This window comes from Coregonus lavaretus (assembly GCF_964263955.1).
Source record: "Coregonus lavaretus genome assembly, chromosome: 10".
NCBI lineage: Eukaryota > Metazoa > Chordata > Actinopteri > Salmoniformes > Salmonidae > Coregonus > Coregonus lavaretus.
The window spans coordinates 9,721,085-9,734,782 of NC_139997.1; the positions used below are offsets into that span (position 1 = coordinate 9,721,085).

The 13,698-nt window shown below is 47.3% G+C and overlaps 1 protein-coding gene across 1 annotated transcript in view; it reads left to right on the plus strand.

Moving 5' to 3' along the window:
- The window catches only part of LOC311136492 (ADP-ribosylation factor-like protein 15), a 68,512-nt gene that overhangs the window by 14,279 nt on the left and 40,535 nt on the right, over positions 1–13,698 (plus strand). Inside the window, exons 2-3 of the mRNA XM_084170637.1 lie at positions 3,714–3,858; positions 4,175–4,234. Of these exons, the coding sequence (XP_084026763.1) occupies positions 3,714–3,858; positions 4,175–4,234 (205 nt within the window). The remainder of the gene's footprint in view (positions 1–3,713; positions 3,859–4,174; positions 4,235–13,698) is intronic.

Here is a 13,698-nt window from a genome sequence, read left to right on the forward strand (position 1 = left end):
GTTGTACTATGGTTATTTAGCATACAACCTTCCCATAACGTTTCATACTGGTTCCCTCACGGTTCTATTTAAAGTAATGTTCTCCAAATTGTTCACATTAAGAAACAACGTTCTTCTGTGGGAATTTCAGTACTTCAGTATAACATTTTCTACAGGTTTCCTCATGGTTAATTTAAAGTCATGTTCTCAGAACATTAAAACTTTCCATAAAAACCACAAAACATTGGTAACGTTCAAAGAACGTTCTAAGAATGTTATTTTAAAACATACATTCCGTTCTCAGCATCAACAAAACTCTCTCTATCCTCTATTTACATTTTTAATCATTTAGCAGACGCTCTTATCCAGAGCGACTTACATGAGCAATTAGGGTTAAGTGCCTTGCTCAAGGGCACATCGACAGATTTTTCACCTAGTCGGCTCGGGGATTAGAACTAGCGACCTTTTGGTTACTGGCACAACGCTCTTAACCACAAAGATCTTAATGAGTGCTTGTTTCCTTTGAAATAGGGTCTGTTTGAATAGACTAAAATAAACAGCTTTGTATGAGTAAAAAAAACATGGCATGCTAGCTTCATCCTGGTGGCGCAGTGGACTAATTCCATGGAAAAGAGAAGATGATCATAGGTTTGAATCTCACTGACGCCACGCCACAATGTTTGCATGATTAATGCCTAAGCAAATTAATTTATATGTGTCCTATCTGTGCTTGGAGTTCAAAACAGTTAACCCAAACTAAGTTAGCAGTGTTATTAAGTCTTATTGAAATGTTCACAGAACGTTATTTAACTACCCTAAAAAAAATCATTTCTGTTGTCAGAACTTTAATAAAACCTTCCAGGAAAACTTTCAGGGAACCACAGAAAGACCTAAAAATGTACATTCCCAAAACAGGCGAAATTGTCACTTCCTTTCTCAGAACATTACATAAAAAAAAAAAGTTTTAACAGTCAGGAAACGTATGGTTTCATTCCCAGAACCAAAAACGTACGTTCCCACAACTTCCAAGGAACCAAATATGCTTGCTGGGAAGGGTTTTGGAAGCTCACCCTAGTAATTTGACTGTCAGTCCTGTCTTGAATAGAGTACCACAGTATGAGTCATAATACCCATAAAACCTAGCAGTCAAACAGGGAAATGGTTCCAATCGTTTTTCCACCATTTATTTTTCCCATATTGGATTTTAGAAACACTTTAAATAAGGGCTGTGTTTTGTGTAGGCTTACCCTGGTGTGAAGTTTTGATAACAGTGTAAATCTCTCTAGGACAGGGTGACTTTTATCAATATATTCACCTGTATTTACCCCCCAAAAATGAAATGCTAACGTGGCTATCATAAAGAACTACAAATGCCATGATGGTCTGGACAAGACTGCCGAATTGAGGCAAAGGTAGGAATCTCTGGATTAACTATCTGTTAGCTAAATGTATACTGAACAAAAATATAAACGCAACATGCAACAATTTCATTGATTTTACTGTTACAGTTCATATGAAGAAATCAGTCAATTGAAATTCATTAGCTGCTAATCTATGGATTTCACATGACTGGGAATAGAGATATGCGTCTGTTGCTCACAGATACCTTAAAAAAATGGGCCTCAGGATCTTGTCACAGTATTTTTGTGTATTCAAATTTCTATAGATAAAATGCAGTTGTGTTTGTTGTCCGTAGCTTATGCCTGCCAATACCATAACCCCACCGCCACCATGGGGCACTCTGTTCACAACATCGCCCACCTGACGCCATACACGTGGTCTGAGGTTGTGAGGCTGTTTGGACGTACTGCCATGTTCTCTAAAATGACGTAGTAGGTGGCTTATGGTAGAGAAATGAACATTCAATTCTCTGGCAACAGCTCTGGTGGACATTCCTTATGTCAGCATGCCAATTGCACGCTTCCTCAAAACTTGAGGCATTGTGTTGTGTGACCAAACTGCACATTTTAGCGTAGCCTTTTATTGTCCCCAGCACAAGGTGCACCTGTGTAATGATCATGCTGTTTAATCAGTTTCTTGATTTGCCACACCTGTCAAGGTGGATGGATTATCTTGGCAAAGGAGAAACGCTCACTAACAGGGATGTAAACAAATATGTGAACAAAATCTGAGCGAAATAAGCTTTTTGTGCGTACATACATTTCTGGGATCTTTTATTTCAGCTCATTAAACATGGGACCAACACTTTACATGTGGGTGTGTCTTGTTGCTCCTGACCATCTCTTATAGCAAGGCTGCAGTAGGGGTCTGCAAGGACTCCCTCAGATAGGACTCATGGCTGTTGATCAACTGGTTCAATCTGTTGGTCATGCTCCTAACCCCCAACTCTCTCTCTCCATGAGTTCCTAACTACAAACAACTACAAACATAGTCAAGTTGTCTGTTTGTTCGTAGACATGCCAGTCTGGTATAGGGCTACTGGAGCTTGGTCATCTAATCTTGTAGTCTGTTGAAATTCTCAGTCAGGGAAAGGGAAACAATTGACTTGGGCAGTAGTGAAGGAACATGCTGGCGCATGCCACCTGGTGGTGGAGTTGAAATAATGAACAAATTCACAAGATGGAAATTTAACTAATTCTGGGTAGTTGAGGAACAGAATTTGTCTAATTTTGAATTTTTGTAAAAATGTGTTCTGAAAACGGCAATATTGTCAACCATCTTGTGTCTGCTTTGTAACAGAATGTGATTTAGTCCTTCCTCATGAGAGCTGAGCAGCCTGCCATCTCATTTAGAGCTACACATACACAATCCATGTCTCAAGGCTTAAAAATCCTTCTTTAACCTGTATCTTCCCCTTCATCTACACTGATTTGAAGTCGATTTAACAGGTGACATCAATAAGGGATCATAGCTTTCACCTGGATTCACCTGGTCAGTCTATGTCATGGAAAGATCAGGTGTTCATAATGTTTTGTACACTCAGTGTAGATTGTGTATGCTGCCACAGTGCCTATCATAACCACCAGAGAGCAGTCTCTTCCCATGTAATGGTATAGTAGTCGATGGGTGGGGTACACTGTCCCTGACTCTGTGCTGTTAGCACTCATAGTCTGAGAATGGTATACCGATGTCGACTTTCTAAATGTCAACCTGACCTACCTTTTTTGTCCTTTCCTGTATATGTTATGTTAAGATCAATTTGTTTTAAGCTTCTATTTCAGACTCCAGTAGGCTACACATGCAGGTCTGTAAGTGGTACCACTGAGGAACATGTTTATCCGGTGCAACATCTGTGCAACATAAAGGGCTTGTCTTGTCTTATCTCCTTCCACAAGGGGAGATCAGTGGGCTGTTGTTTATATAGTACTAATACTATGGTCACCGGATTGCATCTGAATTGAAATGAAAGCGAAGAGGAGAAAGGACACAATGTTTTTTTTTCTCTCCAGATCTTACATGATCTTTGTCTGGAAACAGATGTGATCCTGCCCGACATCTCCAGAGTGGCGTACTCAGTGACAGAACAGACGTCAGTAGTGACACAGAGTAGAACAGTGGGTGACTCGGGTGCCGAATCCAAACACCACAACACAGATTCCCTGTACTCTAGCTCTGGCCATCAGACCCATCATAACTGATCTCTGACTCTGCGTCCCTTCTCTCAACCCCTCCCCCCATCTTCCCTATCCATCTTTTATCTCTCTATCCCTCTCTCTCTTTCTCTCTGTCTTTCTGTGTCCCTCCTCTACTCTTCTCTTCATCCATACCACCAGTGTTTCAGGACACTGTGCTGCAAAGGACCGCCCTCTCCCAGACCTGAGTATGACCTGGTGTGTATTGGACTCACCGGCTCAGGGAAGACCAGTCTACTGTCCAGACTCTGCAGTGAAGCCACAGACAACATCGGGCCAACCACGGGTGAGACTCGCTTCACCAGAAGAAATCACTTTTCAAGTCCAAATGCTCCTTACACAGATAGGCCTATACCACGTTTTTTTGCAGTACAACATTCAAGTATACCATGCACTGAAACATTTAACCATCAGTAGTTAAGTGGTGAGCATTCAGACATCTTCCCTACCTGCTGAAAGAACAGGATATAAGCCTTTCCCAACACATGTGCATGTGCTTTAGGCCTACATGTGCTGAATACATGTGCTTTCTCTTGCCGCTTATTAAGCAAGGTCTGCCATATCTCCCCGTGTGAAGCTTTACATGTCATTCTCTTTTCTAGGTTTTAGCATCAAAGCTGTTCCATTCCAGAATGCCGTTCTAAACGTGAAGGAACTCGGAGGTAATTCCTTCACCTATTTTCGTTCGTGATGGAAACGCGTTGTTCAAGTTTTTGGGGTACTCAGGTTTTCTAGTTCAGTGGGCAAAACGTTTTTGAAAAGTAATGGGTCTTATTGTTGGACAAGTATAGATGGGACTTCCTCCATTTCAAAAAGTGTTCTCCCATTCCTTGCGAACTGAACATAACCCTAGCTATATACACTCCAGCAATATCAGAACATTCCCATATATATGAACCCCCAAAGGATCTAAAACAATGTTCATCAACTTTTCCTTTGCTAGCTAAATATTAGAGTCCCCTAAAATAGTAAATGTTATTGAGACCTTGAATGACACACATCCTGTATAGAGATGAGTCGTAGTTATCTCTCCACTTTGATGAAGAAAGCAATGTGTCGGACAGACACGACACGCAAATGAAGTAGCCAACACATTCACTCAAATGTCACTCGCCCGCTGGGTGTGCAACTGTGTGGGTCAGAGAGGCAGTAATGCGTAAGTCCTTTCTGCGGTATACATGTGTTTGTGTGTGCCTGTGCCTGTGTGGACTGGGCCATATGACATCATTGGTGTGTACAGCGACTCTCCCTTAGTTCCAGACAGGGATACCCTAGCTGCTGTTTAGTTCTGTTCGCCGGGGGGGGGGGGGTCTGTTTTGTCTTTTTAGTTCCGTCACTAAATAATGAATCATTGGGTGTCTCTGGGAGTTAGGGAGACAGGACTGTGGTGGTTGAATCTGATCTGTGAGATGTTTGCAGGTCACCAGGTCATACAGCGCTGTGTATTGTTTCTGTTTGGCTCTGTCTTTATCTCCCTGACAGTAGTCGTGTCTGTCTGCTAGGGATTGTAGTGTTTTTGGTTCGTCTGCCCTCTGGCTGAGATGTTTTTGGTTGGTCTCTGTGATGTTTTCGGTCTGTGTGTGTCTTTATGAGAGATGAGATGGGAGTTCAAAACAGAGGGATTCCTCACAGCCTGTTTCTCGTCAGTGGGATGATGACATCATGCTGTCTGTATGTCTGTCTGTCTGTCTGTCTGTGGCTCTTTCTCTATTAATATTTCCTCGATTCCTCACATCATCTCTCCATGCACACCTCTTTTCCCAAAAGAAGGTCAGAGGGGGGGACCTTCTCCTCCAATACAGTTGACAAGGAGTTGAGGAAACAGGATGTGAGGAATCGTGTAAAGAAAAATGAAGATAGGGTCTTTGAGATATTGTCTGTGTACCAGGTCGGTGGGTGGATCGCACCAGGGAAGGACTTCTCAGCTCTGATGCTCTAGTGCCTCAAGTACTCCCAACAGTACACGTTTTCGTTATAGCCCTGGACAAACTCACCTCAATCAACACATTGAGGGCTTGATGATTAGTTGAATCAGGTGTGCTTGTCCAGGGTTACAATAAAAATGTGTACTGTTGGGGGTACTCGAGGACCAAGGTTGGGAAACACTGCTCTAGTGTAAACCAGACCAGTGATGTGTCCCAAATGGCACCCTATTCCCAATGGGCCCTGGTTAAAAGTAGTCCATTATATAGGGAATAGAGTGCCATTTGTGATGCACAAAGTGTGTAGCAGCCAGCCAGTCAGTGTGTAGCAGCCAGTTAGTCAGTGTGTAGCAGCCAGTTAGTCAGTGTGTAGCAGCCAGTTAGTCAGTGTGTAGCCTAGGCATCTGAAAACACTAATCTCACACCATGCATGATGTCATAGCATTTGTGGAAAATGTGGTTTCTATTATTGTCACACGTGATTGTAATGCAATATGTTTTCTGGTAAACTGGCTTGTGGTCATGTTTTCTGTTCATCTAAAGTTACATATATACACTGAGTAGACAAAACACCTGATCTTTCCATGACATAGACTGACCAGGTGAATTCAGGTGAAAGCTATGATCCCTTATTGATGTCACTTGTTAAATCCACTTAAATCAGTGTAGATTAAGGGGAGGAGTCAGGTTAAAGAAGGATTTTTAAGCCTTGAGACAATTGAGACATGGATTGTGTATGTGTGCCATTCAAGACAAAACATGTAAGTGCCTTTTAAACGGGGTATGGTAGTAGGTGCCAGGTGCACCGGTTTGTGTCAAGAACTGCAACGTTGCTGGGGTTTTCACACTGCAGTTTCCTGTGTGTATCAAGAATGGTCCACCACCCAAAGGACATCCAGCCAACTTGACACAACTGTGGGAAGCATTGGAGTCAACATGGGCCAGCATCCCTGTGGAATGCTTTCGATACATCGTAGAGTCCATGCCCCAACGAATTGAGGCTGTTCTGAAGGCAAAGGGGGTGCAACTCAATATTAGGAAGGTATTCTTAATGTTTTGTAGATTACCAAAAGTTTGTGGACACCTGCTTGTTGAACATCTCATTCCAAAATCATGTGCATTAATATGGAGTTGGTCCCCCCGCTTTGCTGCTATTACAGCCTCCACTCTTCTGGGAAGGCTTTCCACTAGATGTTGCAAAATTTCTGCGGGGACTTGCTTCCAATCAGCCACAAGAGTATTAGTGAGGTCGGGCACTGATGTTGGGCGATTAGGCCTGGCTCGCAGTCGGCATTCCAATTAATTCCAAAGGTGTTCGATGGGGTTGAGGTCAGGGCTCTGTGCAGGCCAGTCAAGTTCTTCCACACCGATATCGACAAACCATTTCTGTATGGAACTTGCTTTGTGCAAGGGGGCATTGTCATGCTGAAACAGGAACAGGCCTTCCCCAAACTGTTGCCACAAAGTTGGAAGCACAGAATCATCTAGAATGTAATTGTATGCTGTAGCGTTAACATTTCCCTTCACTGGAACTAAGGGGCCTAGCCCGAACCATGAAAAACAGCCCCAGACCATTATTCCTCTTCCAACAAACTTTATAGTTGGCACTATGCATTAGGGAAGGTAGCATTCTCCTGGCATCCGCCAAACCCAGAATCGTCCGTCGGACTGCCAGATGGTGAAGCGTAATTAATCACTCCAGAGAATGCATTTCCACTGCTCCAGAGTCCAATGGCGGCGAGCTTTACACCACGCCAGCTGACGCTTGGCATTGCGCATGGTGATCTTAGACTTGTTTGTGGCTGCTCGGCCATGTAAACCCATTTAATGAAGCTCCGGACAAACAGTTCTTGTGCTGACGTTGCTTCCACAGGCAGTTTGGAACTCGGTAGTGAGTTTTGCAACTGAGGACAGACGATTTTTACGTGCTACGCGCTTCAGCACTCAGCGGTCCTGTTCTGTGAGTTTGTGTGGCCTACCACATTGCGGCTGAGCCGTTGTTGCTCCTAGATGTTTCCACTTCACAATAACAGCACTTACAGTTGATCGGGGCAGCTCTAGCAGGGCAGAAATGTGATGAACTGACTATGACGGTGCCACGTTGAAAGTCACTGAGCTCTTCAGTAAGGCCATTCTACTACCAATGTTTGTCTATGGAGATTGCATGGCTGTGTGCTCGATTTTATACACCTGTCAGCAACGGGTGTGGCTGAAATAGCCGAATCCACTAATTTGAAGGGGTGTCCACATACTTTTGTACATACATACTGTGGCGTACAGCAGGTCAGCCACCAGGGGGAGACTCGTCGAGGCCTGGTAACAGATGGAGTAGAGCGTCTGCTAAATTACTTAAATGTAATGTAAATTAGTATACATCACGAGGCGGTGGCTCCATCTGCTGGACGTGCCAGGTCTCAACGGGCACTCCGGACAGGACTAATTAAGGGCGGATTGCTCACCAGCTGTGCAAGGCCCATAAAGCTGCCAGAAGCGCAGCACATGGGGGAGTACTGGGGGAAGTAAGATAACTTCTGTGTAGTTGGAGACGTTATCCTGGAGAGGGTCTCATGGGGGAGACCTATCCTTTTATTTTGATTATTTTATTAATAAACACCCTTGAAACCGAGCTAATTATACTCTGTCCGTGTCTGATCTGTGTAAACGTCTTGACCCAACACCCTGATCTGCCACAAGTGGTGGAGAATGCGGTCATCTTGATAACGTGGTCAGATCAGGGTTGACGTTTACACAGCATCAGCATGGACGAGTTGATAGCTCAGTTCGTCCGGGTCCAACAAGCACAACAGGCGGTTCAGCAACGAACGCTGGAGGAACAGCGACTACAAAACGTCCGCCTCGTGGAGGAAGTCAGGAAGCTGCAAGGAGGAGCGTCTCCTGAATCCCATCCCAACCAGTTTTTAATCAAGCTAACCGAAGACGATGACATTGAAACATACCTCTGTACGTTTGAATGGACAGCGCTATGGGAAGGATGGCCAAGGCTGAAGTGGGCAAGTCTGCTGGCCCCGTTCCTCTCTGGGAATGCCCAAAAGGCATATTGGGACCTGAACAACGAACAGGCGGCAAACTACAACAGACTCAAATGGGAGATACTCAGCCGCTACGGGTACAGCCTGGCCCATCGGGCTCAACGGTTCCACGACTGGAGGTTCGTACCCGACGCATCCCCCCGAGCCCAGATGAGCGACCTTCTGCGCGTCACCAGGGCATGGATCCTAACCAACGTATCCACCCTCTCCATCCTCGACAAAGTGGTCCTGGATCGCTTCGTACGGGCGCTACCCCACGACATGAAGAGAGCAGCGAGCCTATGTGCGCCCCAGACTTTGGAGGGCCTCCTGGAAGCAGTGGAGACGCATCAGAACACTCAGGCCCTACTGAGGGGGAGCCGGGACGAGTCTGCGACCTGTGCGAGGGGACGGAAGGACAACCCCACCACGGTGTACCCTGAACCGACAGTCGGCAGGGCCAAGGGGCAGCAAACCCGTGGAGAGACGGCTGGGGAAGGGCGGACCCGCCACCGACGACCCCAGGTAGATGGAGACCAACAGAGGTGTTTTGAGTGTGGCGCCCGGGGGCACATTGCCTGGATTTGCCCTGCTCGAGAGGAGTTGATGCCACCAGGTGGGTCACGCCGTGAACTATGTCACCTCCTGTTGGGCGCACCGTGAATCAACGGCACTCTTGGTCCCGGTGAAGGTTGACGGACACGACACGGAAGCCCTATTTGACTCCGGAAGCATGGTTACGTTCGTAACTACGAGCCTGCTGAACCAGGAGACCGAACGGGGTAGGGAGATGTCGATTTCCTGTGTTCACGGTGACACAAAGCAGTATCCCACCGTATGGACCAACATCGTGACACCACAAGGGAGCTGCCAGATGATGGTGGGTGCAGTACCAGAGCTGCCGGTACCTATCCTAGTGGGACGGGATTGTCCGCTGTTCGCGGCCCTATGGGGTCACGAGTTGAAAAAAAAGATACGAGCCGGCCGAAGAAGAGAGCGGGGACGACCCCTCGCCTGTGCGGCCAGGACGCCACCGGTTAACCCACCTGACTCTACGGGTCCGGAGTTGGAGGGGGAGCCGGAACCCGAACATCCCCTGGGGAACCACTGGAGGAGGAGCCCAGCCTCCCCTTCTCAATTTTGAGGGGCCAGTCGAGACCCCGTTGGGGGCCAACTGAGGGGACAATCCGGGACGGCCCAGTGGGAGGATCCGAATTTGAAAGCTGCCGCAACCCAAGTGATAGCGGTGGATGGACATATACTTCCGGGGGTGAGTGACTGGCGATACCCCCATTTCCAAATTAAGAATAACCTTTTGTATCAGGTGTCACGCCAACAGGGGGAACTTCGAGAGGTATTGTTGCTGCCCCGACGGTACGTAGGAACCGTTCTTCAGCTGGCCCACACCCACCTGTTGGGGGCGCACCTGGGAATGGAGAAGACCCAGGAACGGGTCGCCGCCCGGTTCCACTGGCCCGGGATGAGGAGGGCCGTGGAAGACCTACTGTCGCAGCTGCCCGGAGTGTCAACTCACTGCCCCGAAAGCACACTTCCGAAACCCTCTGGTTCCCCTGCCGATCATCGGGGTGCCCTTTGAACGCATCGCCATGGACATAGTGGGACCCCTGGTAAAGACTGCACGAGGACACAGGTACATCTTGGTAATAGTAGACTATGCCACCCGGTATCCCGAGGCCATTCCCCTACGGGCGGCGGTATCCAAGGGAATCGAGATCCTGACAGACCAAGGTACAGAGTTTATGTCCCGCCTCATGAAAGAGTTGTGTGCCCTCCTGCAGATCAAGCGGATCTGGACCTCAGTTTTTAACCCGCAGACGGATGGACTCATCGAGCGCTTTAACAAAACGCTCAAACAGATGCTGCGGAAGGTCATCGAGCAGGACGGGAAGAACTGGGACCAGCTACTACCCCACCTAATGTTCTCAATTCGAGAAGTACCCCAATCCTCCACTGGGTTTTCCCCGTTTGAACTCCTCTATGGGAGGAGGCCACGTGGCCTACTGGACCTCGCCAAGGAGGTGTGGGAAGCCCAACCGACCCCCTTATGCAGCGTGGTAGAGCACGTGGAGACGATGTGGGAGCGGATGACAGCCATATGGCCAGTCGAGAGGGAACATATGGAGAAGGCCCAACGCGCCCAAGCCCAGGTCTACAATCGGGGAGCCCAGCCCCGAGAATTCCAGGTGGGAGACAGGGTGTTGATCCCCATGGCTTAAAGTAAGTGCCTGGCCACATGGCACGGACCATGCGAGGTGGTCGAGAACCTGGGACCTGTCAACTACCGCGTACGGCAACTGGGTAGTCGGAAACCTCAACAGTTTTACCACGTGAACCTGTTGAAGAAGTGGCACGAGAGGACAGTCTTGGCCGTGTTATGGTCGGGACCCAGGACGCCAACGGTACCAGTGGTGGTCCCGAGCAGTGAGGACCTCGACCCGGCCCAGAAGCAAGACCTCCGGGAGCTTGTCGATCGGAACACGGCGGTGTTCTTCGAGAAGCCGGGCCGCACGACCCTCATTGAATACCACATCCGTACCCGGCCCGGGGAAATGGTAAGAAAGAGGCCGTATCGAATTCCGGAGGCCCAACGGAAGGCAGTGAAACAAGAAGTGGAGGCTATGCTGAGGATGGGGGTCATTGAAGAGTCCCACAGTGCATGTTGCAGCCCCATCGTTTTGGTGCCCAAACCGGACGGTAGCCCTCCGCTTCTGTAATGATTTCTGTGGTGTGAACGACATAAGCGTATTCGACGCCTACCCCATGCTGAGGGTGAACTAGCTAATCGACCGATTGGGAAAGAAACATCAGCACCCTTGACCTGACCAAAGGATATTGGCAGGTACAATTGGCAGCCTCCTCCCGGGAGAAGACGGCGTTCTCGACACCAGACGGTCTGTACCAGTACCGGGTGCTCCTGTTCGGTCTCCACGGAGCCTCGCCCACATTCCAGCGACTGATGAACAGAGTGCTTCGACCCCACCAGCAGTACGCAGCGGCCTATCTGGATGATATCACGTACAGCAGGTCAGCCACCAGGGGGAGACTCGTCGAGGCCTGGTAACAGATGGAGTATACATCACGAGGCGGTGGCTCCATCTGCTGGACGTGCCAGGTCTCGACGGGCTCCCCGGACAGGACTAATTGGGAGCTGGTGAGTAATTAAGGGCGGATTACTCACCAGCTGTGCAAGGCCCATAAAACTGCCAGAAGGGCAGCACATGGGAGATGACTGGGGGAAGTAAGGTAACTTCTGTGTAGTTGGAGACGTTATCCTGGAGAGGATCTCATGGGGGAGACCTAAGCTTTTCTTTTGATTATTTTATTAATAAACACCCTTGAAACCGAGCTAATCATACTCTGTCCGTGTCTGATCTGTGTAAACGTCTTGACCCAATCCCCTGATCTGCCACAATACGTACATACATACCAGTACCAGTCAAAAGTTTGGACACACCTACTCATTCAAGGGTTTTCTTTATTTTTGCTATTTTCTACATTGTAGAATAATAGTGAAGACATCAAAACTATTGTTACGAACCCGTGGCTTTAAAAGTCTAGGGTGGATGGAAAAGAGACCCGTAACATAACTCATGCAAATTAGAATAGTGACACGGAAACAGTGAGAACAAAAATACACCGACAACCATAAACTACCGTCAAACACAAAATGTTTATTATGAACACACAGTAAAGGTTTGGGAAAAAGGGCTGAGCAGGACCCAAGGAATGAAACAATTTCAAAAAACCCTAAACTGATCATGCCTGCCTCAAGGACCACTAAGCTACTGCTAACCATACAAAAATACAGTGGGTAGTCCGCTCAGGTCTAACTAGTGTTTTTAGACAATGTTCTTTCTACGGGTAATGTATGCCCAAGGGTAACTTGCTAAATCCCCCTTTTCCCAGGAACACACAACATAGTTACCATACAGAGTAACAGCAAATGATTGAGTACACAAAAAACAGGACACCACAGTGTCCATACTCACAAACGAAAAGAGTCTGTCAGCAAACACAACTGACTGGCTTTTAAAACAATGGGAGGTGTGAGTGAAAAACCAGAAACAGGTGGTGCAATGCAGAGGAATGTCCACTGATTGGTCCACCTCAGCAATCAGCAGACAAACAGATGTCGGACAGGTGGGACACCCCAACGACCACCAATCAGGAACACAAAGGACACCTGTGATTAGGGCAGAAGGAGAGGAAAAACACAAAAGACACATACAGGATACCTGTATCCGTAACACTATGAATTAACACGTGTTAAACAAATCAAAATATATTTTATATTTGAGATTATTCAAATAACCACCCTTTGGCTTGATGACAGTTTTGCACACTCTTGGCATTCTCTCAACCAGCTTCACCTGGAATGCTTTTCCAACAGTCTTGAAGGAGTTCCCACATATGCTGAGCACTTGTCTGCTTTTCCTTCACTCTGCGGTCCGACTCATCCCAAACCATCTCAATTGGGTTGAGGTCGGGGGATTGTGGAGGCCAGGTCTTCTGATGCAGCACTCCATCACTCTCCTTCTTGGTAAAATAGCCCTTACACAGCCTGGAGGTGTTTTGGGTCATTGTCCTGTTAAAAAACAAATGATAGTCCCACTAAGCCCAAACCAGATGGGATGGCGTATCGCTGCAGAATGCTGTTGTAGCCATGCTGGTTAAGTGTGCCTTGAATTCTAAATAAATCACAGACCGTATAACCAGCAAAGCACCCCCACACCATAATACCTCCTACTCCATGCTTTACGGTGGGAACTACACATGCAGAGATCACAAAGACACGGCGGTTGGAACCAAAAATCTCCAATTTGGACTCCAGACCAAAGGACAAATTTCCACTGGTCTAATGTCCATTGGTTGTGTTTCTTGGCCCAAGCAGGGCTCTTCTTCTTATTGGTGTCCTTCAGTAGTGGTTTCTTTGCAGCAATTTGACCATGAAGGATTGATTCACACAGTCCCCTCTGAACAGTTGATGTTGAGGTGTGTCTGTGACTTGAACTCTGTGAAGCATTTATTTGGCCTGAAATGAGGCTGGTAACTCTAATGAACTTATCCTCTGCAGCAGAGGTAACTCTGGGTCTTCCATTCCTGTGGCGGTCCTCATGAGAGCCAGTTTCACCATAGCGCTTGATGGTTTTTGCG